Consider the following 27,730-nt stretch of genomic DNA (forward strand, 5'->3'; position numbering starts at 1 on the left):
TAATTCCATCGAGGGATCTCCACTGTGTCCACAATGCTTCTGGGCCGAGCAAAAGCAGCTCGCTGCTGTTCCAGATGAAGCAGGCAAAGTGGAGAGGGATCTTTTGGGATCAGGACCTGTTTTTTCAGCCTCTCCCTTTGCTTTCCAGTAATTCAGGCTGGTGGCGGGGTGGTGAGGGAACCCCGACGCTCCCCAACAGCTCAGGGCCGTTCTCCTGTCACCTGTTGCTCCTTCTCACAGGTGCCTGCTGAGCCGGGTGCCGGCGGGAGCTGCCCGGCCCTGCTCCTCCATGCTCTGGGCCTGTGCCTCTCCATTGTAGGTGCTGCGGGTGATGCTGCGGAGCTGCCGCCGTGTGTAGGAGGCGGCTGCTCTCCCTTTGTCAGCCTGGAGCTTACCAGGATGAAATGAAACCTGTGTGGCTGCTGTAGGGGCTGCTGAGGGATGCCGTTCCCACACGAGCATACTGCCATCTCCACGGACGCTGAGGGCTGTGCCCAGCAGCGCCCGGAGGCAGGAGCGTGTGTGGGATGCCTGGCTGGGCAGAAATCGGGATGAAAACGGGCGACAGGGCTGGGCGAGGTGTCCTGCATCCCCCGGGGCTGTGGCGGGTGCAGGGAGGATCGATGTGGGACCACCAACCCCCAAGGCCGCCCCTCAGCGCCCGCCACAAAAGGGCGCAGGGCTGTGAGGGGCGGGGGGTATCGGGGCAGCGCCCCCTGCCGGGTGGGGCCGCGGCGCGCCCCCGCTCCCCGCAGACAATGGGGCGGCGGGGGCGCGCACGGGCGGGGCGAGCGCTCCCCGTGAGAGGCGGGGGGCGCGGGGGGGGGGGGGGGGCTCGGTGGCGCTCCGCGCACGCGCGCGCGCGCGCTCCCGCCCCGCCGGCGCGACGAAGGTTCCGGAGCCCGCGCGCGCCCCCGCCCCGCCCGCGCCGCCGCCACCGCCGCTGTCACCGTCACCGCCACCGCTGTCACCACCCGGCTCCGGTGCGGACGCCCCCGCAGCGGCAGGTACGGGAAGGGGTGGCTGGGATGGTGTGGGGGGCGGTGAATCCCCGGGCACGCTCTCCCTTCGCCGCGTCCCGCGCGGAGAAGGGGGGGGAAAAAAAAAAAAAAAAATCAACCCCCGAGAAGCAAAATCCGGCCATTTCATCCCAAAAGCGAGGGGAGGGGCGTGTCCCGGTGCCGGCGCCCCGGGGCTGCGGCAGCGCGAGGCGCGGCCCCTGCGGCAGCGCGGGCGCCGGGGCAGGTGCGGCGGGCGGGGAGCGCAGCGAGCGAGGGAGGGATGGAGAAGGGCGGATTTGGGGGCTTTCTCCCCCTTTCCGCCGGTCTCGGCCCCGTTCGTCCCGGCAGGTGGGGCCGGGGCTGCGGCAGGAGGGGCGGCTGCGCGGGGCCATGTTCTGCAACCTCCTCGAGATGGGAGGCAGTGGTGATTAAAAACGGTAAATTGATCAATAATGGGAAACCGTAACGAAAAAGCGTTTCAAATAAAAACGGGAAAAAAGGAGCTGTCCACGCCCAGCCCTTAATTTTGGGGGGGTGGGAGCGTTATTGAGGTCACGGCACCCCGGCGTTGCCCGGCTTTGTTGCACCCCCCGGTGCCCATGTCGAGGGGTTTGATATTTAATGTGAACGAGGCGGGTCCCATCCTGTTGAATCCAGGGTGTTTTCCAGCCGGGATGGGCATGCTGGAGCCCAGCCCCGTGGGTTTGGGGCTGGGGTGGTGCTGCTTGGTGTCACTGGTGGTCCCTGGATTTGCACATCCCGAGCATCCCAGTGCCATGCTGGGATTGCCCTTGTCATGCTAGAGTTGTCCCCTTGTCCCTTCCCTCTGCCTCTTCTCATGCTGCCTCTTCTTTCTCATCCCAAAATCCACCAGGCAGGGCGCGGGGCTGCCCCCCTTTCTGGGTTTCGCCTTTTTTACCTGTAGTTATTGGGTATTTTCTTTATTTTAAGTCTAACTTAGCTGGGAAAAGGGAAGTTTCCTCACCAGGTGTTTCCAGGAGTGCACACCTGCTCTCCTGCCTTGGAGCAATTAAACCTGCAAGGAGCAGAAACAGCTCATTTCAGCTGAGGGATGGAGATTTCTGCCTGCATCCCTGTCTGCCACTGAGCACAAGGGAGGATTGGCTTAGGGAAGATGATTTTTCCTGGTGTTTTTGAACACCTAGAAACGCAGTCCTGCTGTTGCTCGTAGAGGGCAGCTGCCATCACTTTAAAGGGAGTTTCTCCTTCCATTTGCTGTGGTACCACCACGCGAGGTGCAGCTCCATTTGCAGCGAGAGGCTGCTCTTGCCTGGAAACATGCTGGAAGGAGCAGCTGAGATGAGCTAAGCTGTCACCATTTGTATGCAGCGTATTCCCGAGTTTCCCCGGCGTGGATGTGGGCAGATGTTGGATGTGTGTCTGAATCAGTGGAACAAAATTTGCTACAGAGAATCGTTAATTTGTTGTGTTGAGCTATGGCTGCCCCTTTCCATCCGCTGAAGCAGCTGTGGCTCTGTTGCCAGTACCTCGGATTTGGGGTGTTTAATGGCTTTCCTTGTGGGGTCGAATTTTCTTGGCATTATTTTTCTCAAGGTGGTCAGTCAAAACAGGTCTCAGCTGGGCATTTACAGGCTGCTCTTGAGGGGAGAAAAATGAAAACCTCATTCTCTCTAGAAGTAAGAAATTGTCTAACCCAGTTGTGCTTTGTTCTCTCTTGATAGGCAAAATGCTTGGTTTTCACCCCAAGATGTGCAACTTAAGGAGAAAAGCAAAGTGTTGGCTGATTTACCTGTAGTTTGTTGAACATAGAATCATGGAATGGTTTGGATTGAAAGGAACCTTACAAACCGTCCAGTTCCACCCCCCTGCCATGGGCAGGGACATCTTCCATTAGACGAGACTGCTCCAACCTGGCCTCGAACACTTCCAGGGGTGGGGATCCATTGGCAGATAGTTCACACCTGATTAAAGTTGCATTTTCTCATTCTCTGAATAAGATGCAGGTGGGGCTTGTTTTTTGAGACCTGGGGAAATGTGATGCCCATCCCACAGATGGTGTCACAGATCAGATAGGGATGTTTATCCTGCATCAACTGGGATTAACTGAGGATAGAAGTGGTGGGAGCTTTGTGTGCCCTGTGGGGAGCTCCCTGATGAGGGGATGGGTCCAGTCCCTTCAGGCAACAATTGCAGGTTTTGTGTGTCCCTCGGTCAAGTACTGTGTTAAGTATTTACAGGTCAGGCTTCTAATTTAGTCTTCCTCACCCTTCCCACTCCTCTGTATCCCCTTGCCCTCCTCTGCTTCCAGCCTCTGCCTTCCCAAGGCATTCCATTCAAACTGCCCCATTCCTCCCAAGGCATTCCATTCAAACTGCCCTATTCCCTCTGCGCTTAATCAGCTGTGGCTTCAGGAGGACCCAGCTGGACCACGCAAACATATTTATTTCACGTGTTTTATACATGAAAAGGGAGTGCTCTAGCTTTGTCATTTCCTTCCTGAAAGCCACGGGAAATTCTGCTCCCCTGGCCAGTCCTTGTAGGATAAAAATGAGAAAAATGTGGCACTGTAGCTGCTCTTTCTCCATTGAGGAAGAGCTGGGTGTAGCCAGTCAGGGATGCTCGGAGCATGCCAGTGAGGTGGGTGTTTTATGTTCTGCCTTTCATGTTCCTCTGCTGCATTTCGGAGAACCGTGTTCCTCACAGCGTGCTCCTTGATCCGTGTAACGCCATAGTCTTTTTTCCAAGGTTTTGCCAGGCGTGGGATGTGGAAGTGTTTGGGTACCACCTTGCTGGGGCATTGCTGAGCAGTCCTTAAGGGATGGAGCAAATTGCTCCCTGCTTACATTTATGTCCCCGTGTTGGGCTTCGCACCATTGTGGGGCTGTTGGAACAGCCACGTTGGAAATGTTTTTGAACTGGTGTCAGTGCTGAAGCTCCTGAAAGCCTCCCTCCATCAGCACAGGGGTGACAAATTGTCCTGACATGTCCTGCAGCACAACTGTGGCTGCCGATCCTGTTGGAGCGTCCGTGTGGGCCCGTCCGGCTTTGCTGGCCGGGATGGGTGCTGGGTGTGCCCACCCCAGGCTTCCAGACAAATCCCTCTTGGTTGGCAGAGCGTGGAAAATTGGATCATGAGGCAGTGTCTGAGGGAAAGTGCTCAGGGTGGCCAGTCCCTTTCTTCCCAAAAGCAAGATTATTCAAGAGCTGGAAGAAAGCTCTGGATTTGAGTTTCTTTTGAGCAGAATAATCTTATTTTGTCAGCCCAATGTGCTGATGAGGCTTGGCTGTGGTGTTTGTTGGTGTCCTTTGGGGCAGTGCTGCTAATTTAGCTGTAGGAATGCTCTGACACTTGATGAATGAGTCAAGGAAGAACCAGGGCGCTGTTTTCCACCTGGCTCCCAGGGTTTTCCAGTTTGCTCAGCTTGCTGGCTGGTGAGGTCAGTCGGCTTGTAGGTTGGCTAGTTGACTGCTAGGCTGTGTGCTGGCTGTGCTAAGGTGTGGAGCTGGACTGAGAGGTGGAAGTTGTTGTGGAGTGCCTTGGGCTGGTGACAGTCCTGGGTGATGCTGAGGGTGCGTGGCGTGTTGGGGCTGCTGCAATGTGGCGGTTTAAAAGGGGGTTTAAAAGGAATTTAGGAGGGTTGTGGCTCTGCACACAGGTAGAGCAGCCAATCCTGAGAAAAATGGTCATGACTGGTGCTTTCTGGCTTGTTCTGAGGTCTGCAAACCCACGAGTCTGTGGGAGAGCACTGAGAGCCCTTTCTTAAAGCAGAATGGGCCTCTCTGGCTGTATTAGAGGAGCCAAGGCTGTCAAACCCCCAGGTGATCGTTTCCCTCGTGTACCTGTCCTGTAGCTGGGTGGAGGGGGAGCCCCCCTCAGCATCCTGGCTGCTCCCAATCTCAGTTCAGAGGAGCAGCAGCTCTCCGAGGAGCTCTCCCTACTGCTGCAGTGGCAGCAGAGCTGGGCTGGCTTTCTAGGTTTTTCTGCCAATGCAGTGTAATCTCTTTCTACCTCAGGGGCTTTGCTTGCTTAGCTGTGATGTTCAGACTCCAGAGCTGTCTGAGTGGTGCCTGGGCTCACCCCAAGGGCACATCCTTGGGGTTGGGGGTGCTAATCCTTAAATTGGGTGATGCTGGATGCCGGTGAGGCTCTGCCTGCCTGCAGAGATGGAAAAGGAAGGAGGCAATTGCAGAAGTCACTTGGGCTGCTGATCTTGCAGAGCAGCACAGAGACATTCCCACTCCCCTCGCAGCAGTCCTGGGAGGAGGATGAGGATGAGTGGTCCGGGGTGGAGGGTGGAGGGTTGTTTGGTGAAACCTCACACAGCACCAGGCTGGCTCAGCCTTGCCAGAGGCGCAGCCCCCACGTTGGATCACTGCTCCTTCGTGGAGATGGGGAGTGTCTGCTCTGTGCAGTGCTGTGCCCACCTGGCTTTTTAGTGTGAACAGCCCTCAATCCCAAGTTGTCTTTGCAGATCATCCCAGGATTGTGCTGGGTACAGCAAATTGTGGCCCTTTAGGCAACCCTTTGTGAGGTTTTTAAGGTGGGCACAGCTCTGCTGTGAGGGACTGAGTGAATCTGAGTCTTTCTTGCAGCAGGATGGATCTCCCTCCTCCATCTGTGAGCAGGAGCTTTGTTTTACCCTGAAATCTGCTGGTTGTAGGCTGTTTTTTTTTAAAGTGCCTGTGGAAAGCATGTGTGGTTTACCCTGGAGTCTGGAGGAGAAGTATCTGTGCCTTTAGACTTGAGTGGGTTTTCTTTGCAAGTCTAATGAGCTTTTTGCTCCTCAGAAATCAATCCATGGTTTTTCCCTTTTCTTTCCAGGCAGACCAATTAGTAAAGGTGGTCATCACACATAGTGTGGCTCCTGTTTTCAGTGTCTCTTCTTTAAATATCCAAGGAAAGGGAGCACCAGGGGATACCTTCTGTTAAGCTAAAAGGATTATTGCTGCAGTTGGGCTAATTATTTCCATCTTTGCAGCCTTCCCACTCTACCTGCCCTGACCTTTCTTCCTCGAGCAGATCTGGTGTCACTGCCTGGCTGCCCTTGCCTCTCTGCCTTCCCTCAGTGCTGTCCTCCAGAGCCGTGGGAGGGATTGTCCCACCGGTGCCTGGGAAGGCAGAGGGATTTGTCCCTAAGAGCTAAGGTGTGTTTGGACAAAGCTCTCAGGCACGGGGTGGGATTGTGGGGGTGTCCTGTGCCGGGATGGGAGTCGATGATCCTTGTGGTCCCTTTCAGCTCAGGATATTCCGTGATTCTCTGATTCCGAGTGAGCTGGGGCAAGGCTCCAAGGCACACGGGAAGGACAGAGGCTGATGCGGGATATTGAGGGATGAGGTGCAGCCCTAAGGGGCAGGAAGGGCTGTGTTAACTCTGCTGGTCATGGAGCCGCTTCAGCCCCTAAAGAGAGGTGATGAAACCACTTGTATTGAGGGGTTTGAATAGCACGTGTGTGACTTCAAAGGGCTTTCTGCCACTTATCGGCGTTGCACTTTATGGCTCCCCTCAGCTCCCGCCCTGGGCTGTCTGCCTGGAAGTGCCAGATGTAATTTCAGAGGGATTTCATCAGTGTCTCAGGTCACTTGCTGCAGAATGAAATTCCTTGAGGTGCTTGTAAATGACTCAAAAAATCTAAAGAAGCCTCTCCTGTGAGTTCTGAGGACATCCAGCTCAGCCTGTTTGTGGAGGGCTGGAGGTTCGCGTTTGAGATAAACCAACTGTTTTCTGTGCGCTGCGAAGAAGAGTTTGCAGGGCTGTGCTTTTGCAGTTGAAATTGCACAAGTAGGGGAGATGTTCAGAGTGGTAAAATTGTTCCCTGTCCTAGGAAACATTTTATCTTTTCTTTGATTAAAGGTTACTTAAATCCTGGCTTTGTTGGCTTGGTCTCAATGTGGCGTGTGTGTGCGTTGCTCCCAAGCAGCTCTGCTCCTTCTTGTCTGCAGTGAAATGTCACTTCACGTGAGCTTCCTGGTGCAGGGCACACATCTGGCCAGCTGTGCCCGTTCTCAGTTTAACGAAGGGCAGATCAGGGCTGTCACACTCCAGTGAGAGGCCAAGTGATGGGCAAACAAGGCTTGTCTTGGCTGGGTGCTGTGGATCTCCAGGTGTCAGGATGAGTCTTGGGCAGAGGGAGAAGGAGTTGTTCCAGCTCTGCAGGGCTCGGGGCGAGCGTGTTCGCTGTGTCAGGTCGAGAACACGGCAGTGGCAGAAGGGGTGCCAGAGGAGGCTGTCCCAAGAGAAGGGATAATCCGGAGGGATGTGCTTTCTGGAGGTTGCTCTGTATTTAGGGTCGTGTGAGGAGCCTCTGTATAAAAATGACATTTGTATCTGGAGCTGTACTTGACTTTGGTATGGTCAGAAGGAAATGTAAGATTTGGAAATGTGGCTCGTGTTCCTCCCGTCGTGCTGACCCACCTGGTACAGAGTGCTGACTTTGCTCCCTGCAGGAGCCGAGCGGTTCATTACCCTCCGCTGCAGATCCTGGATGTGGTTGGGTGAGAGTTGCTGGGATTGAGTTACCTACGTGGTTTAAGGTGAGACCTGTGATGAAGCTGGGTAATGTCACAGAACTGGAGCTTCTCGTACTCTCTGCTGGTAGCTGTAGCTTGTGGTGTTAGTGAGCCCAAAGCTGGGATTTAATCCAGAGTCAGAATTGCCTTTTGTGGCTGATTTTCAGCTCCCACTGACTCTGAATTCAAGGGCAGACTTTACCCTGAGCAAATTCTGGCCTCTGAAGTTACTGCTTATATGTGGTTTTACCTCCTGCCTCATCAGCATGACAAAGGGTGCTGCCTGGAGCTGCCTGGAGGGATTTGTACAAGGAGCTTTTAACAATGGACGTCTCCCAATTGGACAGAAAAATACACGCTTTTCCCTCAGCATTTCCCGGTGTAATAATCGAGAGCCTGGCAGGCGTGAATAGGCAGAAGTAATACATGTTGCTGTTGGGGCCAAAAAGGAAAGCAGGTAAAATCAGCTCGAGCTGTGGCGTGGCTTGAGTCACTGCCCGGGAGAACAGATTTAGAGAGGATGGGACTAAAATGAGGATGTTGAACCTATGCTGTGACAAAGGGAGTGACTCGGGTTTGTGGAGCCTTGCAGGGTTGTGGTGGTGGGTGGGTGATCCAAAAAGAGCATCTGTGAGCTGGAGGAGTCCACGGTGCTCCCCGGTTTTGTTCTCATCCTGAGCAGCATCTTGGGCACCTGCCAAATCCGAGCACCCTGTGCACACCTGGGCATGCTTTTCTGTCTGCTCTCCTTCCTCATCCATCTCTCCCGTTCCTGCCCTCTCTCCCTTCCATCTTAAATCCTGCCTGGCAGCTCCAGGTCCATGTTCTCCTGGGGCCTCCTCGCCTTGGGCAAGAGCTCAGCGACCAACTGGGCTTGCTGAGACCCAGCTCCCTGCAGGATGTGGAATTCCAGCATCGGGAATCTCTCATCTGTAGCATTGCCGAGCTGCATCCTTATTTCATGATTTTGGGGCCTGTTTTGCACGAGTTCTGCCTTTCCCCCTATTTAAGTGTTAGCTGGATTACTTTGCCAGCTCCTCCCTTCCCCCGGGTTCCTTCAGGCAGGAGGTGAAGAATGAATACTCTTTAATGTGAAGGCACTTATTAATGCCTAATCTCTCAAATATGTCACTGCTTTTGTGTCTAATAATAGGGTTTATTGTCACGGCTGTCTGAGGTCCGTGCTCAGCTCCAGAGCAGGTTTCGTTCGCTACTGTTGCTCACGTTAACGGGGCAGTTCTGGACTCCATGGGCTTGTTTGCTCTATCAGCATCCAGGAGCCTCCTGGTGCTTAAGTTCTTAAATGGAAAAATCCTGCTTAGGGGCTGTAGTGTTTGAGTGTTTGTGTGCAGGTGACAAGCACCTTCCCAGTGCCTGGCGTGGCCTGGGTGCAGCACCAGGCCGAGGAGGGAGCTGGGCACTGCTGGGTGATGCCGGAGGGAACTGGGTGGGAGTTTTTGAGCCGAGTAAGGACTGCCTTGCACTGAAGTCCTGCGGTCAGGAAAAAGCCCTGAATGCTTCTCATCAGTGAAAACGGGCAGTTCTGTGAGGTGGGTAAAGCTTTTGGGCTCGGTGGGGTTTCTTTGCTGCGGGGAGCCGGCGACTCCTGGCTCCTGCCTCCCTCGATAAGGGATGACAAAGCCGTCGCTTTAGGTGTGGTCAGAGCCTCTCCAAACAGGCTGGCTCCGTTTATCCACGATAGAAACAAGCAGTGCTGAAACACCAGCAGCCCTGTGTCTTCCAGCCTTTGTATGAGTGATTGAGAGAGAGCCCGTGACCCTCCGGAACATGAATGGAGCCCTCGTAACCCGAGAGCAGCAGTGAGATTATTTTAAGGCAAAAGTGAGGCTCTGAGGCAGGCGGCCCTTTTGTACATGTCATACGTGTGACAGCAGAGCTGCATTTAGAGCTGAAAGAGAATAAAATCCCCGAGGAGACTGATTGCACCTCGTTTATTTTTAACAAATGTACTGGGGAAGATTGAGCCAGAATTCCGAGACTTGGGGCAGGCTTAAATTCGGACAATTTCCCTCATCCCTGTAAGAAGAAAGATGGGCACCAACTGGGCTAATTCCTGGGGAAGATGAAATGCATGTGGATTATGGACTTCTTTTTTTAACTTTCCTCCTTTAGCCTTTGGGTTAGGAGGGGAAGTAATGGTTTTACAGCTCTTTGGCTGAATTTATGGTCCGTGTTCCCATGTGGATTGTCACTAGTCATGCTGCCTGCATCTGCCTGTGCTGCAAATCTGCTCATCGGCCCCATAAAACTAAAATCAAGGCAAGACAGATTGTCATCCCGAGTGGCCCAAACTGGGCAAAGACCAGCTGGAGAGAGACATCCGAGTGCTCAGTAGGGATGTTTTGGTATAAAGGTTTTTATTTGCCGTTCATACTTACTGGAAAAATCCTTGTTTGTCTTGTGCCTCAGCACAAACTGTGCTCCCTTGTTAGGAGAAATAAAGGTACAAATGCAGCTACTGTTGGGTTTTTGTATTAGAAGGAAGAGCTCTGGCTCTCAAATTCTGTGAACTTGTGCAGGGAGACAGAACCATCTCCCACCACAACTCCCTTGCTGTTCATGTCGTGCTGTGTGAAACATGAGCAGAAACAGGCACCCGTGCCTTGCCAGCCCCTGGGCAGTGGGATCAACAGCTCCTGGGAACAGGGCTGGAGCTCCCAGGTGCCCAGGGGGGTGTGAACCTGTTGGGGTGCCCACCCGCTTCCCCTGGGCTGGCATGTCCCAGTCCCTCTCCTCCCTGTCGGGAGCTGAAGGATTTTCTCATCCCTGTGCTCATCTCTCCTGCTGATGTTTGTTTTCTCTCTTGAGCTCTTCCAGATTAGGCTTTTTTTCCCCTGTGTTTATCTTCTTACTGACCTGATACAGATTTAATAAAAAAAATGGAGCTTTTCGTTTTAGTAAATACGGTTGTGAACATTTTGAGGGAACATTGTTTTTCTGCTGTTACGCAACAACATGATGGGGGGAGATAAAAGCAAAGCAGAAACACTTGATGAATGTCCTATTGTTTGTTGTCTTTTGGCATTAAAGAATGAAAAGATGATGTTCAGGAAACACACTGTGACTTTTGACCTCATCTGAAGTGCCTCTGAGTCATGAAAAACAAAAATAATTCAGCAGAGCCAGACAGAAGCTAAAATGGGCATTGCAGAGCCCTGTCTGGTTGCATGGTGACTGTTGGGGTGAGGACAAGTCCTGCTGAAGCCCCAAAAGCTGATGAGATCTGACACGTTTGTTGCTTTCTAGGCTAAGAAACCAGTGTGTCGAGAATGCCTGACTCTTGCCTCTGTATTTATAGAGACTTTCCTGGTGAGGCCTCCTGCTGCATCCCAGCGCTGTCAGTCACCTTCAGGGTGCTGGAACTGGACACTGCGGGGCCAAGGGCTGTCTGGTGCCCAGGCTGGGTGTCAGGTGGCCAAAAATGATGGCTTGGTGAAACGAGCACAGTGTATGAACTGCATGGGGAGACTTGTCCTCCTCCTGCAGGGCTGAGCTGGGCTTTTTCAGACAAGCTGGTAACGCCTGTTCCTGTGAGGATCGCTGCTGGACACGCTGTCCTTTCCCTCCACTTCTGTGTGCAGGTGTCTCTGCCATAGCACACTGGAATCCACTTGTGCATGGGCAGACTTGGACGCTGCAGAAGGAAAGCAGCGATCCCTGGGGAGCCTCACCTGCCTTGGCTTCTCCCCTGGGACAGGCTTTCTGTCGCTGCGAGAGCGATGCCAGCCATGGTGGTGTGACAGTAGCTGGAGCAGATGGTGCCGTTGTCATCATTTTATTTTCTATCCATGTGCTGAAACAGCTCAAAATAACTTTAGAAATGACGGCCCAATCCGTGAAGAATGTTTTCCTTGCCCTGAGAAAATCTCCTGCAACATTAGTGGCCACAAGGCTCTCCTGGTTCTGTTGCATCCACTCTGACTGGGATCGCTCACTAGACTGAAGCTGTGGCATGAAGAATCTTTCATATTTAATATCTTCATTACTGTGGCAGCATTGAATATTCACAGAACTTCTGTCAAGGTGCAGCAAATGTCAGTGCTGTGAAATCAAAGAAAGAGGAGCAGCTGAGATCAAAGTAAGCAATAAACACATACCTTGTGTCTTTTTCAAGCCTGAGGCAAAACCCGGAGGGGCTCAGGTGCAGCTGGGTGGTGGCTGGTGCTGGCACAGCACTGGCCTCCCACACTTTCCCCTCTGTCATGTTGCTGCTCCAAAAGCAGGGTGAGGTGACCCACAGTGCTACTGTCACATGCAATTCCTGCTTGTGAGGGACTCAGTTTCTGCTGGTTTAGTGCCTGGAACCAGCTCCTGGGGGCTGTTGCGGCAGTGCTGGTGGTCCAAGGGAAGAAGGACCAAGCAGTGTGATCTGAGCCTGGCTTGGCAAATTGCACCCTTGCTCTGCCCAGTTTTTGAGGGCCTCATTCTCTTGATCTTTCCACAATCAAACATTGCTGTTCTGAAGCCAGAGTATCTGCTTTGGGCCCTTCCTGTGGTGCTGCACCACACACACAGGTATTCCTGACTTGGCTAAGGTGGAAGGTGATGCCAAGCATCTGAATCTCCAAGTCCTTTTACAGGTCAAGCGAAGTTTTCTTCTCATAAAATTCTCTTTAATTTATGAGGCTTCTGGTTGCACATTGATCTCATCCCAGTGTCAGCATCATTTGAGCCTGGCACCAGGCACAGCAGCATCATCTGGCTTTGCCCACGGGGAGCCTGGGGAGGGAAGCTGATGTGCAGCTCGGGACTGGTGGCTGGAGCAGCTCCCGGGAAGTGCAGGCTGTGGCCCTTCCCAGCACAGGGAGGCTCAGTCCTGTCCCCGGGGGCCCTGGCTCTGTGTGCCACAGAAATGGTGGCTGTTTGCTGCTGCAGCAAAGACAGGAGAGATTCCCAGGGTTGGCAGGAAGGCAGTGCAGTGCTGCAGGGGGGGTTTCCTTACAGTGGGCTCTGCGATTTTTGCAGTTAAATGCAGAACATTTAACTTAACCTCAGCAGTGCAGAGTGTGGGCACCCTGCAGATGGCCCAGGGCTTGTGTCAGGCTGCAGGGATTTCCCCAGCCCGCTGGCTCTGTGCACCACATGGATGCTGCTCTCCGTGTGCTCCTGGGAAAGCCTGCGGAGCCGGGGGCGAGCAGAGCTTTGGTTCTCGTGCTGGGTCCTACAGCTCGGGCTGTGCTGCAGAGCTCTGTTTGTGAAATGGAGCTCGTGTGAGGAGCCGCTGTTCACAGCCTGCCACAAACACCTTGATGGATCACAGCGCGAGCTGGAGCGAGCTCCTGTCTGAGAGCTCCTGTCTGAGGGCTCAGCCCTGCGCTGTCTCAGCAGCCAGGGTGGGTATTTTCACCCCCTGTTCCTGTGAGGGTGTTTCATGTATGGCTGGCTGACAGAGTGACTTTTGGGGTATTTCTGAGCTCTTTGATTGGCTGAATTGCGTTGCCGGGGCTCTGTCTGGGAGCTCAGGATGGGTGTACCAGTGCTCAGAGCCCTCCCAAACGGGCTGTGTGAGGGAGATGGGGGTGATCCTGTATCCACCAGCCTGTCCCTGCCTTGGGAGGTGGTGTGGTACCCACTGGAGCATGAAATAAGTCCTGTCAGCTTGTTTCTGGCCTCACATTAATGAAGAAAATTGTGATAACCATGAGACACTGCTGGCCACACGAGCTGTCCTGTGTTTGTTAGATTGCAAGTGTCCCCAGAGCTGGTGAGCCCTGCCAGGCTGCTGTCCCCCGGACTGCTCTGCAGGCCTGTCTGTCCTCTGCTGCTTATGCTGGGAACATCCCTGATAATTCCACGTGAGTGGCACAGGGGAGAGTGGCAGCCATCAGTTAGCGGGGAGGATGCCTGGTTTTCTTTCTTCAGGCAATGCAATCTCTCAGGAAAGCAATTTCTGCCTCCTCATGGTGTTGTTTGCCAGCCAAGGTAAAGCAGTCACTTGATGGGGCAGAACAGCTGTTGTGCCATCGATTGTCCCAATTCATTAAGACTCCAGTGGCATTTTTGGGGAACTTTTGTTCCCTCTTTTCCCTCTCCCCATCCTTTTTGGTGGTAGGGGGCAGGCTGGGGGAGCAGTCTGTGACACTGTCCAAGGACTCTGCTGTGCCTGGTGGTGCAGCCACATCTGGGCACAAGCCCAGCCTTGGAAGGCAGTGCCGGGGGAATATCAGCCTTCCAGCATTTTCTGTAAGTAAATAATGACTGGTACAAGCCTGAGAGCTGTCGAGCCCGCCTTAAAACCTGCAGCAGCGGGGAAGATGCTCTGATTTGCAGCCGGTTGGGCTCAGCCTGGGATGGGAAGAGTCAAAGAGAATTAGCTGGTAAATAAGATTTGCCTTCTCTTTGATCCGCTCTACGTGTTCAACTGCTTAAAGGCTTCCCATGCAAGCAGGATTTTGGGGAGGAGGAATTTATCCACCTATCGACCATCTCGGGGCTCAGTCAAATGCAAGATGCTGTAGCAGGGGGTTGGGAAGAAATCTGAAGGCAGCCTGGTAAATCCATGCCAAAGAGGCTTCTCTTCCCTCTCTCACAAAGAGCCTGCTGAGCACACAGAGCAGCCTTTAAAACTGCTGTTGCTTCCTTTTCTGCTGCCACGTAAGCCCTTCTGATCAGAGCTCTTATCTAGCTAAAGTTAGTGGACTTAGGGACAGCCTGATTTTTGCATCATATTATGGAATGAGCTGGGTGATCTGGAGTGCCAGCACCTCCCTGGGCCGTGGCTGCCCTTAAACACCCTCTGAGAGCTGGCAGGGAAAGCTGGGGTGGGAAGGGTGGGGTCTGCAGTGGTGTTGGGGAAGGTTGGGCTTGGCTTGGTCAGATAAACCAGGCCAAAAGTGAGAAGGAAAGCAAGAAGGGGTGAAAGATCAAGGAAGGAAGATGTGTTCAGTGACAGGAGATGCTGCAGTTGGACATGGAGGTGCTCAGGTTTTGGGTGAGGTGAAGGTGGAGCAGTCACAGTTGCAGTGCCCTTTTATTTGGGCGGAGAAGAGAGATGCAGACAAACCCATTCCCGTCTCCTGCAGCTCAGGCTGTGGGCCGCGGTTTTGTGTTGGATAATCCGGTCTCTAATTGCTACCCTGCTCTGAGGCAGCTGCTGAACTGGGCCTAAGCTGATTTGGGATGGCAAATTCTGTTAGTTTAATTCTCAGCAACCCTGAGGAACTTATCAGCATGTGAGCGTTCCTTGGCTTTTCTCTGGCCACGAGCCTGCCCTGGAGACCCCCGTGGTGGCCCCTGGCAGTAGCTCACAGAGCTTTTGGCTGTGAAGAGGTTTGATTTGTAAGGGCTGTATTGGTCTGAGAGGGACTTTGGAGAAGGGAATGAGTGACAGGAAAAGAAAATGGATGTCCATACTGCTGTGATGAGACTCCTGTGCCCCAAAAGCTGTGCTGCTGTGAATCCAAACCCATTTCATGTCTCTGGAAAGTGTCCAGCCCCTGGAGAAAGGGGCAAAAGTTTCAGACCTCCAAGGAGTTACTTGAACTATAATAAATATGGAAAAACTGTGGAAAGAAAAAAGAAAAAATATGCATTGTTTAGACAATTTCTTTTGTGATTCTGTTCTATTGCTCCAAGAGGTATTCATCTGTCTTTGAACCTAATGGAAGTTTTTCTGTCCTCTTGACTAGGTATCATGAAATTCCGTGTAATTTCTCAGCTCACTGCATATTAGTGCCTGTAATTAATGAGATCATCGTCCATATTCCTTCCTCTGTCAGCTTCTGGGAAAAACAGTACTTGAAGAAGTACACAAAGGAGATGAAAAGGAAGTTGCTTATGAAGTATGAACAGCCTTTCAGACTGATGTTGTTTCACGGTGCTGTCATTCTGTTTTAATTATGTAATTCAGATGGAATGATGGTTTTTTTAAAGCCCTGTTTGTGTTTGATCACCTTTCAGAGGTAACACTTAGCTTGTGTTTGTTGAATTTTCATTTTTAACAACAAGAGTGAGTGCTTTTGTGCCCTTTCTGATTAAATAACAGAGAAGGAAGATGCTGAGCACAAGACAGTAGCCAAGAGGCTCTGCTTGGCCATGTCTGGGAGTTACCTGGGTGATCTCTTGGGTGTTTTGTGGCTGGCTTGAAGGGTGGAGCTGCTCGGCTGGGCTCACTGGTGAGTCCCAGGGTGTGCAAATCCAGCCAGTATCTCCCAAGGCGATACTCCCTTCTGCTGAAATGTCCCTTTTCCTGTATTTTCTTACCCACGTGCCGCAGGAGCCCCCGCACCCACCCGCAGACAGCGCTGCCAACGCCGGTTTATTTTGGGACCGGGGTGTGTGTAAAGCGAGCCTCTGCTCCCGGCCTCGTGATCCCGGGCGCTGCGCAGTTGGCATCGCTGCGGGTCCAGGCTCTCCCCTGCTCTGCCCGGGGACGGTCCCCGGCCGTGTCCCTTGGGCTGTGCCCATGGCGAGGGGGGCCAGCTGCTGACCCGCTTCTCTGGGCGGAACATCATCCCCTGGCACCGGAGGGGCTGCGGGGAGCTGTTTGGTGCTCCTTTGTGGCAGCGCTGGTGATGCTGTCCGGCACAGATCACACGAGGCTGAGCAGCCCCGCAGCGCAGCTGGGTGCTCGCCATCGTCCCTCTCCCCGCTCTGCTCGTTGTTTTCACGTTGTTCACAGCCCTGGATTCATTTGCCTTTCACTGCAGGGAAACTTTTTGCCAGAGGATTAAGAGTTTGGGCTGCCTGGCTTAATTTGGGCTCTGAATCTTTCCAGGCAGAAGGTGCTGGAGGCTTTGTGTGGGGTTTCCTGGGGCTCACCCGAGTGGCTGCAGGACAGGGGCTCTGCTGTGGTGTTGTGCTGGTGAGATGTGTCCTGACTGTGCTCAGCCCGTGACTGGGCAGGAACTGCTGCTGCAGGCTGGACATGGGGCTGGGTACAAGAGAAGCTTTGGGGTGACCTAATTGTGGCCTTCCAGTGCCTGAAGGAGCCTACAGGAAACACAGGGAAGAGAGACTTTTTACAAGGGCCAGCAGTGACAGGACAAGGGAAATGGATTCAAACTAAGTGAGTAGGTTTGGATTAGATATTAGGAGGATATTATTCCCTGTGAGGGTGGGCAGGCCCTGGCACACGGTGCCCAGAGAGGCTGTGGCTGCCCGTGAATCCCTGCAAGTGTCCAAGGCCAGGTTGGATAGGGCTTGGAGCAGCCTGGGACAGTGGAAGGTGTCCCTGCCCATGGCAGGGGTGAGATAGGATGGGCTTTGAGGTCCCTTCCAACTCAAACCATTGCAGGATTCTGTGATCCTTGGAAGCGTTCAAGGCCAGGTTGGATGGAGCTCTGAGCCACCTGTTCTAGTGGAAGGTGTCCCTGTCTGCAGCAGGGGGTTGAAACAAGAGCATCGGTGGCGTCAATCCGATGGGTGGGAGGGTGGGAACGAGAGGAGCTGGCCGGGCTCTCACCAGTTAAATTCCGCTCCTGGGCAAGCCAGGGGATGCTGAGGGCCCAGTGGTGCTGGTGGGCTGAGATTGGGCTCCTGCTCCTGGCAACAAAAGCTTTGCCTCCCGAGTGGGTGCACAGCTCCAATGACTCCTCCAAGGCCTCTCCTCCTGCCAGCCGGGCTTCAGGTCTGGAAAACACGAGGTTTGGAGGAGCTGTTAATTATGGGATAGGCTGTTGCTTTTTAGATAGTGTCCCTGGTTAAGGAGAATAGTTCTGCTGGGGATGGATAAGGTTCTTCGGAGGGTTTGTGCTTTATCTGCCATGCAGAGGGTGCTGTTCAAGTTTATCTTTGTACAGCTTTCTTTGCTCTAATTATGCATCACTGAACCATTGCTTCAAGGCGGGGCTGGTTTTACACTTTTAAGAATATTTTAGAATTTTTTTTCCCCTTGATGTTATGTTTTTCCCTAAGAGGGATTTCCCCTTCCCCCACTCAAAAGGAAAAACAAACAGGATTATCATTATGGACTTCTTTCAGAATTTTCAGACCATCTTTGAGAATTCAAATCTAGAATATGTCATTTAAATAAGATTTAAATTCTCTTTGGTCATATGAATTCATTACCTGAGTGAAAACCCAAGGCAAAGCTAAGACTTTCCCTCCCTCCCTGTCCCTTGGCTCGTGCCTGTTGGAGGTGGTTTTGTTCCCCACCACGGACGCTGCTCACGGTGGCTCAGGCACAGAGGGACTCTGCAGGAGCAGAGGGAGGACATCGTGCTTCATCTGCTGGGAGGTGCTTCTGCTCCGCAATGAACGGGCACTTGGGGCATTCCCTAAGGTGCAGCCGGGTTTGAGGTGCTCCCAGGGTCCCACTGAGTGTTTTATTGATGGACCTTCGTGCCTTTTGCTCGTGCTTTTTTCCCTCTAACAGAAAGGCAGCTCTTTCTCTCTTGTATCTGAAAAATTAATGGCTGCATCCTCCTGGGCCCCTTAGCTGCATCCTGCCGTGCCATGGTGGGAGTGGGGGCTGGCCCTGCCTGTCCCTGAGCAGCGCAGGCAGAGAACAGCATCCCCAGCTCCCCTGCACAGCCCCGGCCGCTCCTTTGTGCTGGAAAGGCCTGGCACTGGCTGGTCAGTGGAAGCAGGTGACAGCCAGCCCTGCCCTGCAGCAGCTCCGCCAGCCTGTGCTGAATCACGGCCGCTGCTGCAGCGCCAGGGCTGCACCCCTGCGTGCCCAGGAGAAGGGGAAGGTCCTCCCCGTGTCGGATGCTGTCCATGGAGCCAGCGGGCAAACCTTCCACACGGAGTCCCCTCTGGATGGTGCCCTGGGAAATCGTTGTCCAGAGGCAAGTGGGGAGACACTTAACTGCCCTTCTCCAAAAAACATGTCGGAGAAAGAGAGGAAAGGAGGCAGAGTAAGGAAACAGCCTCACGTAAACGCAGCACGGCAGATCTGTGAGTGTTTTGCTCTGGATGTGCAGCTGGGAAGCAAAGGTGTTACTGTGGGGAGGTGTGTAGTGAACAGAGTGTGGCTGGGAGGGGATCACCACTGGTGAGGGGGCAGGGACTGCTCCTGCCATCCACGTTTTCCTGCCAAAGACAGGGCAGTGCGTTGGGAAAACTGCTGTACCCAGTCCCATGTGTGTGTTTGGGGCAGAGAGGTCACTCTTGTGTGCGTGCACAAACACACCAAAGCAGCCCATTTCTGTCTCATTTTACACTCATGTTTGTGCCTAGGCTGCTTTTGTGGCCCCTGCACTAGGTTAACACTTTATTTTAGTATTTCAGTGCTGTAAATAATATCAAGCACCAGCCAGATGAGGTCTGGATATAATCAATATGATCCTTTGAGCACTGGGAGGAGGGCAGCCATATGTCCAAATAATTACAGCCCACCAATTAGAGCAAAAATTAGATACTTAATTTTTTCCTATTTTATACCTCCATTTTAATGGGTGATTTCATTCCAGGGCGAGTTCTCCAGTCCTGTCAAATGGCTTTGTAGCTGTCTAAGGCGGTAATTAAATTGCAGAGTCATCTTGCTAAGGCTTAAAAAAAGCTGGGTGAGAGATCTGGTTGCTGGCCCTGGAGTTTCTCTTGTGTGGTTCCATACATCCAGTTAATTTATTGCCAGCAGACAAACCCACAAGTTTCCTCCTTGCTGCTGGTAACCTGAGCTCCATTGCTGGATTCATTCGTCCCTGACGGTCATGGCAAACATGTGATCACACTAATAGCTGATTATTAATCACTGCCAGTGGCTGTAATTATATCAGCTCTTAGGAAGCCAGCTAAAAGCACTGTCTGTCCATCCAGCATGGAGAGCAGGGCCCTGTGTTGTGGGGCAGATAATGGTTGTTGGAGACTTCATTTCCTTTTGCAGATCGATGCAGTTTAGGAAAACGATTCAGATTTGGTACCTTTCTGCTTCCACCCCGCTGTCCAGACCTGTTTGCTTTGCTCTGCACTGTGGTGGGGCTTTCTGAGCCCTGCAGGAAGGGTTTGGGGTTAAAGCAGGGGTTGTGCTGTCCTCTCACTGCCACAGCCAAGTGAGACCTTCTCCTCCAAGAGTCCTGAGTCCATCTCTGGAGAGTCCTGGTTTCCCCCCATATGTCACTTTTGAATGGCTTTTAAGATGATGAGTGTATTGTTGTAGCTGTGTATCCCTGCTGGGTGTATCCATAGGGATGGAAGGAATCCCTTCCCACAGCAGCATCACACCTCACCAGCAGGGACGCTGAATAAAGTGGGAAACGCAGAGTTTGGAGCATGCACCAGGAGTCTGTCAGCACTTGGCCTGATGCTCCCAAGGATCTCCTGGGGCAAAACTGTGTCAGAGCAGTGTCCTGAGTGCATTAGGATGGTTATTTTGCTTGGGGCATCTTAAATACCGGTGGAATTTGAATGCAGCTGGCAGGAGTTGCCTGTATGTTTGTTGTGAGGGATGCAGTGACTGGCACATGCTTTTGCTTGTGCAGGAATGAATGACCAGACCTTCCCTTTGCTCCTGTTGTGTCAGGTTTTGCCTAATAGGTCTTAGTTTTTACTCTTCTTTTCAGGTACCTTTGCTGAGAGGTGGCAGAGCAGCCTCAGGACATCACCATGATGGAGGATCACGCACCTGGCCAGGAAAAACACTTCTCATCAGGTGAGCACGTCCAGGAGGTGGTGGAAGGACCTGCCTGGCCCACTGCTGAGCTCAGTGGGGAGAGGGAGAGCAGCGTGGTGGTACGAGGGGTCCTTGGGGACAGCCTTCTGTGTGTGTGTGGAAGGACACTGTGGGTCAGCTGGCTGCAGCCAGTGCGCCGTGGGGAGCCCAGCAGATGCTCCAGCATTCACAGTCGTAGGAGAATGCTGCTTGTGGACATCATTGTCCAGCACGAGCAGAACAACCCCTGGTATCCAGACTGGGGGTGATCCCACTGCTGCAGCTTTGCAAGTGCGTGTTTGTGTTCACTCCTCAGTTTGCTATGAAAACACAGCACTGTTTTTATTTGGGGTCACAGCTCAAGGATGCTGCTTGCTGCCTGCTTTCCTCACCTGCACAGGGACACGGGGACAACTGAACAGAGAGCTCTGGGAGTGGGGGCCATGCCAGAGTCTTCCTCACCATATTTCAGACCTGCATTTCTCCAGAAGCTTTTCCTTTCTCATTCCGCCATGCTCCGCAATTGAGCTTGGAAACCCGCACAGCGCCAGCAAACCTGGTGGGACTCACTCCTGGCTATGCTCCATATAAACATCATCTTAATTTCCTTTTCTTGAGGTGCTTTGGACACCTCTTACACCAGATAAATGGATGGCCTCCGTCCTGGAGAGCGTCCACAGCATCCATTCATCCCGGGCCCTGTAGCGCATTGCGGTCCGATAGCTCCTCTCAGCTTGTTTCACACATCACAGGTTCCCAGGGATTTCGCTTCTTCTTTTCCAAACCCGTTTTCCCAGCTCTCATTTGATTTGCCCGCAGCCTTGCTGAGAGGAGACTTGTGCCTCTTGCCCTGCTCTTCCAGAAGACTTTTGCCACCGCTTCTTGGCACAGAATGTTGTCCTGCACTGAGCCCGTTACAAACACGGGCTGGTTTGCAGTCCTGGGAGTGCTCAGCCTGCTCTGGGAGGGAGAGGACAACAGTGACTCGGAAGCTGCACATCTTTCCTCCTTACGTTGCTGAGATCTCCTTGCCTGCTTGTGCCATGCTTTGCTGTTTCTGCCTGTCCAGTTCACTGGGCTTTTCTTTTGCTGATGGGTTTCCGCTTGTTCCTTTTGGTGGTGACACTGGTGCTTTTGGTTGGCATTTTCACGCTTTGCTTGCTTTTAGTTCAGGTGGTTTTTACTCTCCAGCGGCAGCTTTTTGCTGCTGTGGATCTGGGCAATCAGAGTCGGTAACCCCCAGGCCCCAGTTCATAGCCAAGGACTTGTTGTAAGTATTTGAATGTTTTCCAGGCTATCCCCTTCAGATACCAGTCGATGACGGATCGGATGAGCCTGTTTCTGAAACATCTGATGCTAAGAGCACCCCAACTACAGAAGGTGGGAGCTCTTTGACTTTCTGCTTTGAAACCATGATGGATGGGGTCGTGGTAAACCTTGCCACGGACTCCCTGTGCTGTGTCCTGGTGGGGTTTCTCAGGAGGAGAAAATGCTCTTCATTAGTCTTGTCACTGATGGTGTTTGCCATGCTGCAGAATGAGATAATGAGCTTTAAAGGTGGAGAGTGGGCTGGAAAGCAAGAAAGGTGAAGTGTTCATTACACCTCAGGAAGTTGCTTGTGGTTTGTTTCCTGCAGACTTCTTACACGGGCACTGCAAGGTCCCGGCAGTGCAGCCAGGAGCAGTCCTGTGTTGTGTGACACAGGTTTGTGTCACTGTGCTCCCCGAGCCCTGAATGCCTTGTGGGTAGAAAGACACTAATTCCAGAATGGTCCAGAGACTTGTTCACTGTTGTAATTACCTTCACTTTTTGCGTTCCTCTGGCTGCTTTAATCCCGAGTATCTGCCTTTGGAGACTTGAGGTAGAGGCTTTAGCTTGCAAAATTGTTCTGAAAGGAAGGAATGGTGGGCAGAGATGCCAAGCAGTCCAGCCCTGTCCTGCTAGAGGTGTGGGCTGACTGATTGTCTGGAAAGTGCCTCAAGAAATCGGGACATAAAACCTGGTTGGTGCAGGAGGGGATGGTATCCTGCTTTCCAGTTGGATTGGGACTGTCAGGATGAGCAGACACCCCTCTGGTAGGTGGAGCCAGGTGTCTGTCTGTCCCAGAACATGATGCAGCCACAGTGGGGTGTTTTATGAAGGTGTCCTGTGGGAGTTGCTCTGTCCTGCTCCAGAGCAGCCTAGTCCCCATGCAGGGTTGCTGTGCCTGTGCATCAGGCACCAGTGGCTGCTTTTAGCTGTGGATTTTTGGACAAAAAGGCAAAGCCCTCAGAAGCATAGGGAGCCCATTGTGGCACATTGTGTGGCAGGGGGCAGCTCATGGTGTCCCTGTGGTTCTGGCTTTGCTGTGTCGTGCTCGGTTGTTCCCTCCACAAGCTCCATTGGCTCAAGGGAGGGAGCCGAGTGCTTCTCTGAACAGAAAGTTCTTCAGGCACATCGTGGCCTCCAGAAGGCTTTGCCTCTCAACAGCTGTGTGAAAGCTGTGTTGTTTTTCAGATGCCACAGCACCTTTAGTGGAGGAAGGAGACCACGAGGATCAGGGTGGTGCGGAACAGCACGGGGAGATCCCAGAAGGAACCACAGGTGAGGGAGACCAAGGTGCAGCTTCATCTCTTGATGCAGACAGAGCAGAGAGCTGGACTGGTCAGTGCTGTGAGACAACACCACAAAACCTCTCACAGGGACGCTGCTTCCGATGCTGCTTCCTTCTTCTCCAAATAATTCCTCACTTAAATTGTCCTCTTGCCTTCCCCATCCTGGGGGAAACTCGCAGCCTTTTCTTCTCTCTTTCTCTGCTCCACATCTGACAATCCTTCTGTCTGGTGTCTCTGCGGTGGCTTTGGCTCCCACTCCCAGGCTCTACCTGCAGATCCGGGTCATTCCTGCCCCTGTGCCAGCAGCCCCTCGCCGCTGGTCTCCGCAGGCCCTTGGGCTCTGCCCAGCCCTCGCGGGTGTCTTTGCAGTGGCAGGTGAAAACCAGGCCACTGCAGCAGTGCTTTTAAGGATAATGCAGAGGAAGTGAAGTGACTAATTCAGCCTGAATGCCCTGTGGGGAATCACTGCACCTGGGCCTGGTTTTCCATGGAAGGATGGGGCCTTTCAGAGGCAGAGCAGGGAGTGACTGTGGCAGTGCTGTGTGTGAGAGAGAGCAGGATCTGGGAGGGCAGATCTGTGTGCGAAAAATGAGGACGTGTCCCCTGTGCCATAGCCAGTGGCTTTCCCTGGAAGCATCAGGCAGGACCTGAGAAAGGTAGTGGGTGGAAAAGGGCTTCTGCCACTGCCAGACACTGAAACAAGCTCACAGCAGTGAAATTTCTGTCCTGCATCCAGTCCCCGAGCTGCTGGTGGAGCCCTGGGCTGAAACATGGAGGCTCTGGTGCAAGATCTGACTGTCCCAGGGAGCCAGTGTGTGTGTCCTGAACTGCTTGGAAAAAAATGGGGAAAACAGAGAAAGTCCTGGTTTGACTGGAGAACTGTGACATACAAATGTAATTGTTTAAGCTGGTTTGAAAGTAGTCACAGAATAAATTGAAAAAATGCTGATGGAGACAAACCATCATCACTGTGAAGAAAACCGTGCTTCTCTGATGTACCAGTAGTCCTGAAGTTCAGGATTTCTCTAGATTTGTATCAGGCTTGGAATTACTGGTCTCACACAGCCTTGGCAGGGTTCACAGGTTGGTCACAGACACCAAGAAGGTGAGCTCAGGTAAGAGACATTCATGGGAGTGCTGCTGGCCACATGAAGGCCAGCTGGGGTAGAAGAGGGATTTAAATCCACAAGTTTCCTTGTTCCTTAACAGCCTGTTTTCTGCCTGGAAGAGCTTGTACTAACCTGCCATTTAGGATATGGAAGTTGGTGAAACACTTCTCTGGTCTGTACAGCACATGCTGTACACAGATCCATCATCGGTGTGGGGAGATTTGCTTTCTGATACTGCCCTGCTCATGGTACAGCAGAGATCCTGCCCATTCTGATGGGCAGCCTCGGCAGAGAGGTGAATTCATTCTCCAGGCACATGCTTAAACTTGTTTTGATCATGTTTTTCCCCTTCTTTTTCCGACCTGGGAGCAGCTGAAGAGGCGGGGGTAGGAGCCACTCCCAACCTGGAGGATCACGCTGCAGGAGACGCCACTCAAGGTGGGTGAATCGTCTGCTGCTGGGACCAGTTGTTGCTGCCCACGTGTGCAACTGGTTGGTGGTGGCTTGGGAATTTTGTTCTGTGAGGAAATGCTCTGCCCTGCACAGCAGCTGTGCAGTTCTCCCTGTTCCTGACAGAGGAGGGTCGTACACGCTTGGAATGTTCCAACACAATCATTTCAGGGAGTTGCAGCTTCTCATGCACCAGATTTCCATCTCAGATGGCCAAAGTCATGGTGCTTGTTTGTCCAGTTGCAAAACCAGGGCATTCTCCAGGCTGGAAGAGCTGATGGACAGAGCTGGGATGTGCCATGACCTGAGGAACTGCTCAGATTGAGCAGAGGCAGTGTGGGCCCTACGTGTCACATGTGAAACTAGTGCACTGTTTAATTACTGTGTCTTTCTAATGTAAAACATGACTCAAACCTACTCACTGATACCCTGACTTTAACATTATGGGATTTTTCTCCTCATCCCAGTCTTGGGGAATGTGAGTGACAAAGCCAGGCACAGTGGGCAGCGAGTGTTCTCACAGCATTAATTACGTGCCTGCTTAGGTGAGCTGAAAATTATCCAGGGACCATTTGGACCTGGAAAGCTTCTCTTGACTCTGCTCAGTTCAGACTTGATGGAAAATTGGTTTTCCCAAAGCCCCCAGTGCTGGCTTAATTCCATGGGGCAGACTGAGGGGTTGAGACTCGCCGTGATGTTTCTGTCCTGCCTGCACTGTACACCACAGCCCTAATTTAGTGCACTGTTTAAAATCTTAGTGAAAAGCCATGTTGTGAAGTAGTTTCCTGTGCAGTAAACACAACAAATCCCTCCAGTTGGGCAGTGTCTTTCCTCCTTGTGGCTCCATTAGTGCATTTAGACATCCATGTCTTTTACAGAAGTAAATAGATCTTTGCCTTCTCAGCTCAGGGTGGAATTCAGGTGGTTGTTGCTTTCCACACACAGATGAGCACAGTTCTGTGCACTCTGCTCCCTGCAGTTAGAATAAAACCTTTACTTGCCTGGCCAGTGGTTTTTGCACTGTCAGCTCTTCTAGGTATGAAATAGTGGCACCACTATAAAAAAGAAATCAGGGTTGTTAGTGCAGGGGGTTGAAGTTCTCTCTTCTCTCTGCCCTGGCTTTAGTGCTGTTTCTCACCAGATTTTTGCTAAGCCCTTTCTGTCCTGTCCTGGGATCTTTCAGCTGTCACGTACGAGGTCTTTGGTTGTTTCACTTAATTGTGATATTCTCTTAAAATGGGGAGGACACTGATGAAACACCAAGTTGGTCTTGACTTCATCTATTCTCGTTTTAGTCTTGTTTGTTATTCTACCAAAGCCACAGTCGTGATCTCAGGGCTCTGGTTTAGGCTCTTTACCTGATCAGTGCTCAAAAAGTCAGGAAGGAGGACAGGGCTCTGGCCCTTGCCCAGGCCCTTGAGGCAAGAAGAGGTGGGCACTGAGCAGGAAACTGATGGTCCAGTGGTGTTAGGGAAAATGGGAATGTTCTTGGCTTTTGGAAACCTCTACAGCTAAACCAGCTCATGGAGTGCAGGGTGAACCTGGCCTCCTCCGAGCCGGGTCCAGGCAGGAATCTGGTCTCCCATGTGCTGTGGCTGTCACTGTTCCTGATTCCTGTGGGGATCAGAGTTTCTTTGAGGGCAAAAGCCACTGTGGGAGTGAGTTGTCTGTTCAGTGGGGCGGGGTGGGACTTGCTTTTCTCTCTCGACTGCCGGTAGAAATCCTGAATCTCTCATGTTACGTGATGTTTGACATGCCTGTGCTAATCTCTTGCCCATGCTTCATACCTCACGTCTTCAACTCCAGGCGAGCCGAGCTCTCCAAAGCTCCAGCCTGGCCCTCAGGAGTGTGTGGGAGAGGCAGTAAAAGGTGCCAGCCAGCCCCCAGAGCAGGGAGCGGGGCTTCAGCAGCCGCCTCTGTCGCGTGAAATGAAGGCCCCGGCAGCAGCTCCCACCAGAATCGAGGTCACCATCCCAATACCCCTGGATATGTACCAAGGCTCTGGAGCATCCGAAGGCAGCAGTGAGTTGTGGGATCAGGGAGGCAGAGAAGGCGTCGGTGTGGAGCCAGAGCTGGGCCGTGGCGTGCGCACGGAGGGTCTGGCAGGAGCAGGTGGCACAGGTGACCATAAAGATGGACCATCTCCTTTGTGTGCCAGAGCCCCGTTAAAAGAAGATTCCAGCGGACGGGAGAGAGATCAGGACCGGGATATTGATGAAACTTCTGAGCAAGGTTTGCCTTCCCTTGTGGATCATCGTGTTTCACTGGGACCTGAAAAGGGATTGTGTCCAGCAGCAGCCAAGGAGACTCGTGAAGAACATGATGGAGAAAACAAGTCCAAAGATGTCCTCAGAGACACCCCAGGAGAGGCACTTCTGACTGAAGCTGAGCCACATAAAGCAGGAGAGGACCAAGAGGAGAAGCAACAGCCACTGGGGGGAGAAGGAGGTCTGGATGTGACCCCATCAGAGCCTTCTGAAAGTGTCTCCCAAAAAGAGGCTGAGCCCAAGGAGGGAGAAGATTCCGGGCCCGTGCTAGAAGCAGCCAAACTCCCTGCTGAGGTAGAAGATGATATGAAGGACAAAGATGCTCCTTCGGAAGAGGTTGTGCCAGATGCAGGGGGCCGCCGGACGCCCAGGAGGAAGCCCAGTGGCCTGGCTGCAGACAAGGCCACTCGTGTCCCTCTCCTCAAAGGTGTGTGCTCCAGCTGCTGCCCTGGGCTCGCCTGGCTCCCGACAAGGCTGCCTGATCCAGCACTGCAGCTTGCTGCCACCTCAACTCCTGCTGCTTGGAAATGGCCTGGACCTGTGCTGTGACTGATCTACAATGCTGCTGCTCCCTCCCTGCCCCTCCCTCTTTATTTAATCCTGGATTGGATTGCCAGACCCTTGCGCTGCGGTTCCGCGTCCCTTGCATGGTGCTGGCGTGTCCCTAATCATGCTTTTTTTCACCTGTTTTTGTTTTGATTTCCTTGGATCTGTTGGGTGGGCGCCTTAACTCCCACCTGGCACCTTCCCAGAGAAGACGAGGACCGGATGGACGTGGCTCTGGCATGCTGGAGTGGGGCTAACCTGGTGTGTGCAGCTTGTTCCGGCAGGACATGTGCCATCTGGTTTGCATGTCTGATCCAATAACTCTTGGAACTGGCTTTCCTAAAGAGGAGGGAGGAGGAAAAAGGCAAGGATGGCAGGTCTAACCATGGAAAAGCCCCCACATTGATCCTGTTTCTTGTACTTCCCCCTTAAATATCCGCTACCCACTGCTGCTGGAGGTATGGCCTGCAGCCAGCAGGACCTTTTCCCACTGCCAGGCATGTCCATTGCTCTTCCAAAGCATCCTGCTGCCATCCCAGCTCTGGATGGGGTGTCCCTGGGTGTGCCAGCACAGTGCTGGGTTTGGAGGTTCAGCAGGAGCTGCCTGTCTGTCTGGAGGCATCTAAACAGTGTGTGGGGCTGGGCTGGGCTGGGAGGGCAGGCTTGGGTCAAGGTTTGAGTTCACTGAATACAGGAGCATCCCTTACACCTTTCCTTTCT

General features: G+C 52.8%; 1 protein-coding gene across 25 annotated transcripts in view; it reads left to right on the forward strand.

Annotated features, from left to right (window-relative positions):
- The first annotated feature begins 892 nt into the window (after positions 1-892).
- LOC125333542 (microtubule-associated protein tau-like) overlaps positions 893-27,730 on the forward strand; it is a 43,188-nt gene continuing 16,350 nt past the window's right edge. For 8 of the 25 annotated variants that reach the window (XM_048319593.1, XM_048319633.1, XM_048319672.1 and 5 more), the window contains exons 1-5: positions 898-1,007; positions 19,956-20,044; positions 21,338-21,424; positions 22,541-22,627; positions 24,120-24,185. In XM_048319593.1, coding sequence (XP_048175550.1) covers positions 19,999-20,044; positions 21,338-21,424; positions 22,541-22,627; positions 24,120-24,185 — 286 coding nt within the window. In that variant the 5' untranslated portion in view covers positions 898-1,007; positions 19,956-19,998. Of the gene's footprint in view, positions 1,008-19,955; positions 20,045-21,337; positions 21,425-22,540; positions 22,628-24,119; positions 24,186-26,003; positions 26,892-27,730 lie in introns of all 25 variants that reach the window. The other 17 variants (XM_048319513.1, XM_048319556.1, XM_048319522.1 and 14 more) reach the window with 8 other exon arrangements.

This window comes from Corvus hawaiiensis, chromosome 1, assembly GCF_020740725.1.
Source record: "Corvus hawaiiensis isolate bCorHaw1 chromosome 1, bCorHaw1.pri.cur, whole genome shotgun sequence".
Taxonomy (NCBI): Eukaryota; Metazoa; Chordata; class Aves; order Passeriformes; family Corvidae; genus Corvus; species Corvus hawaiiensis.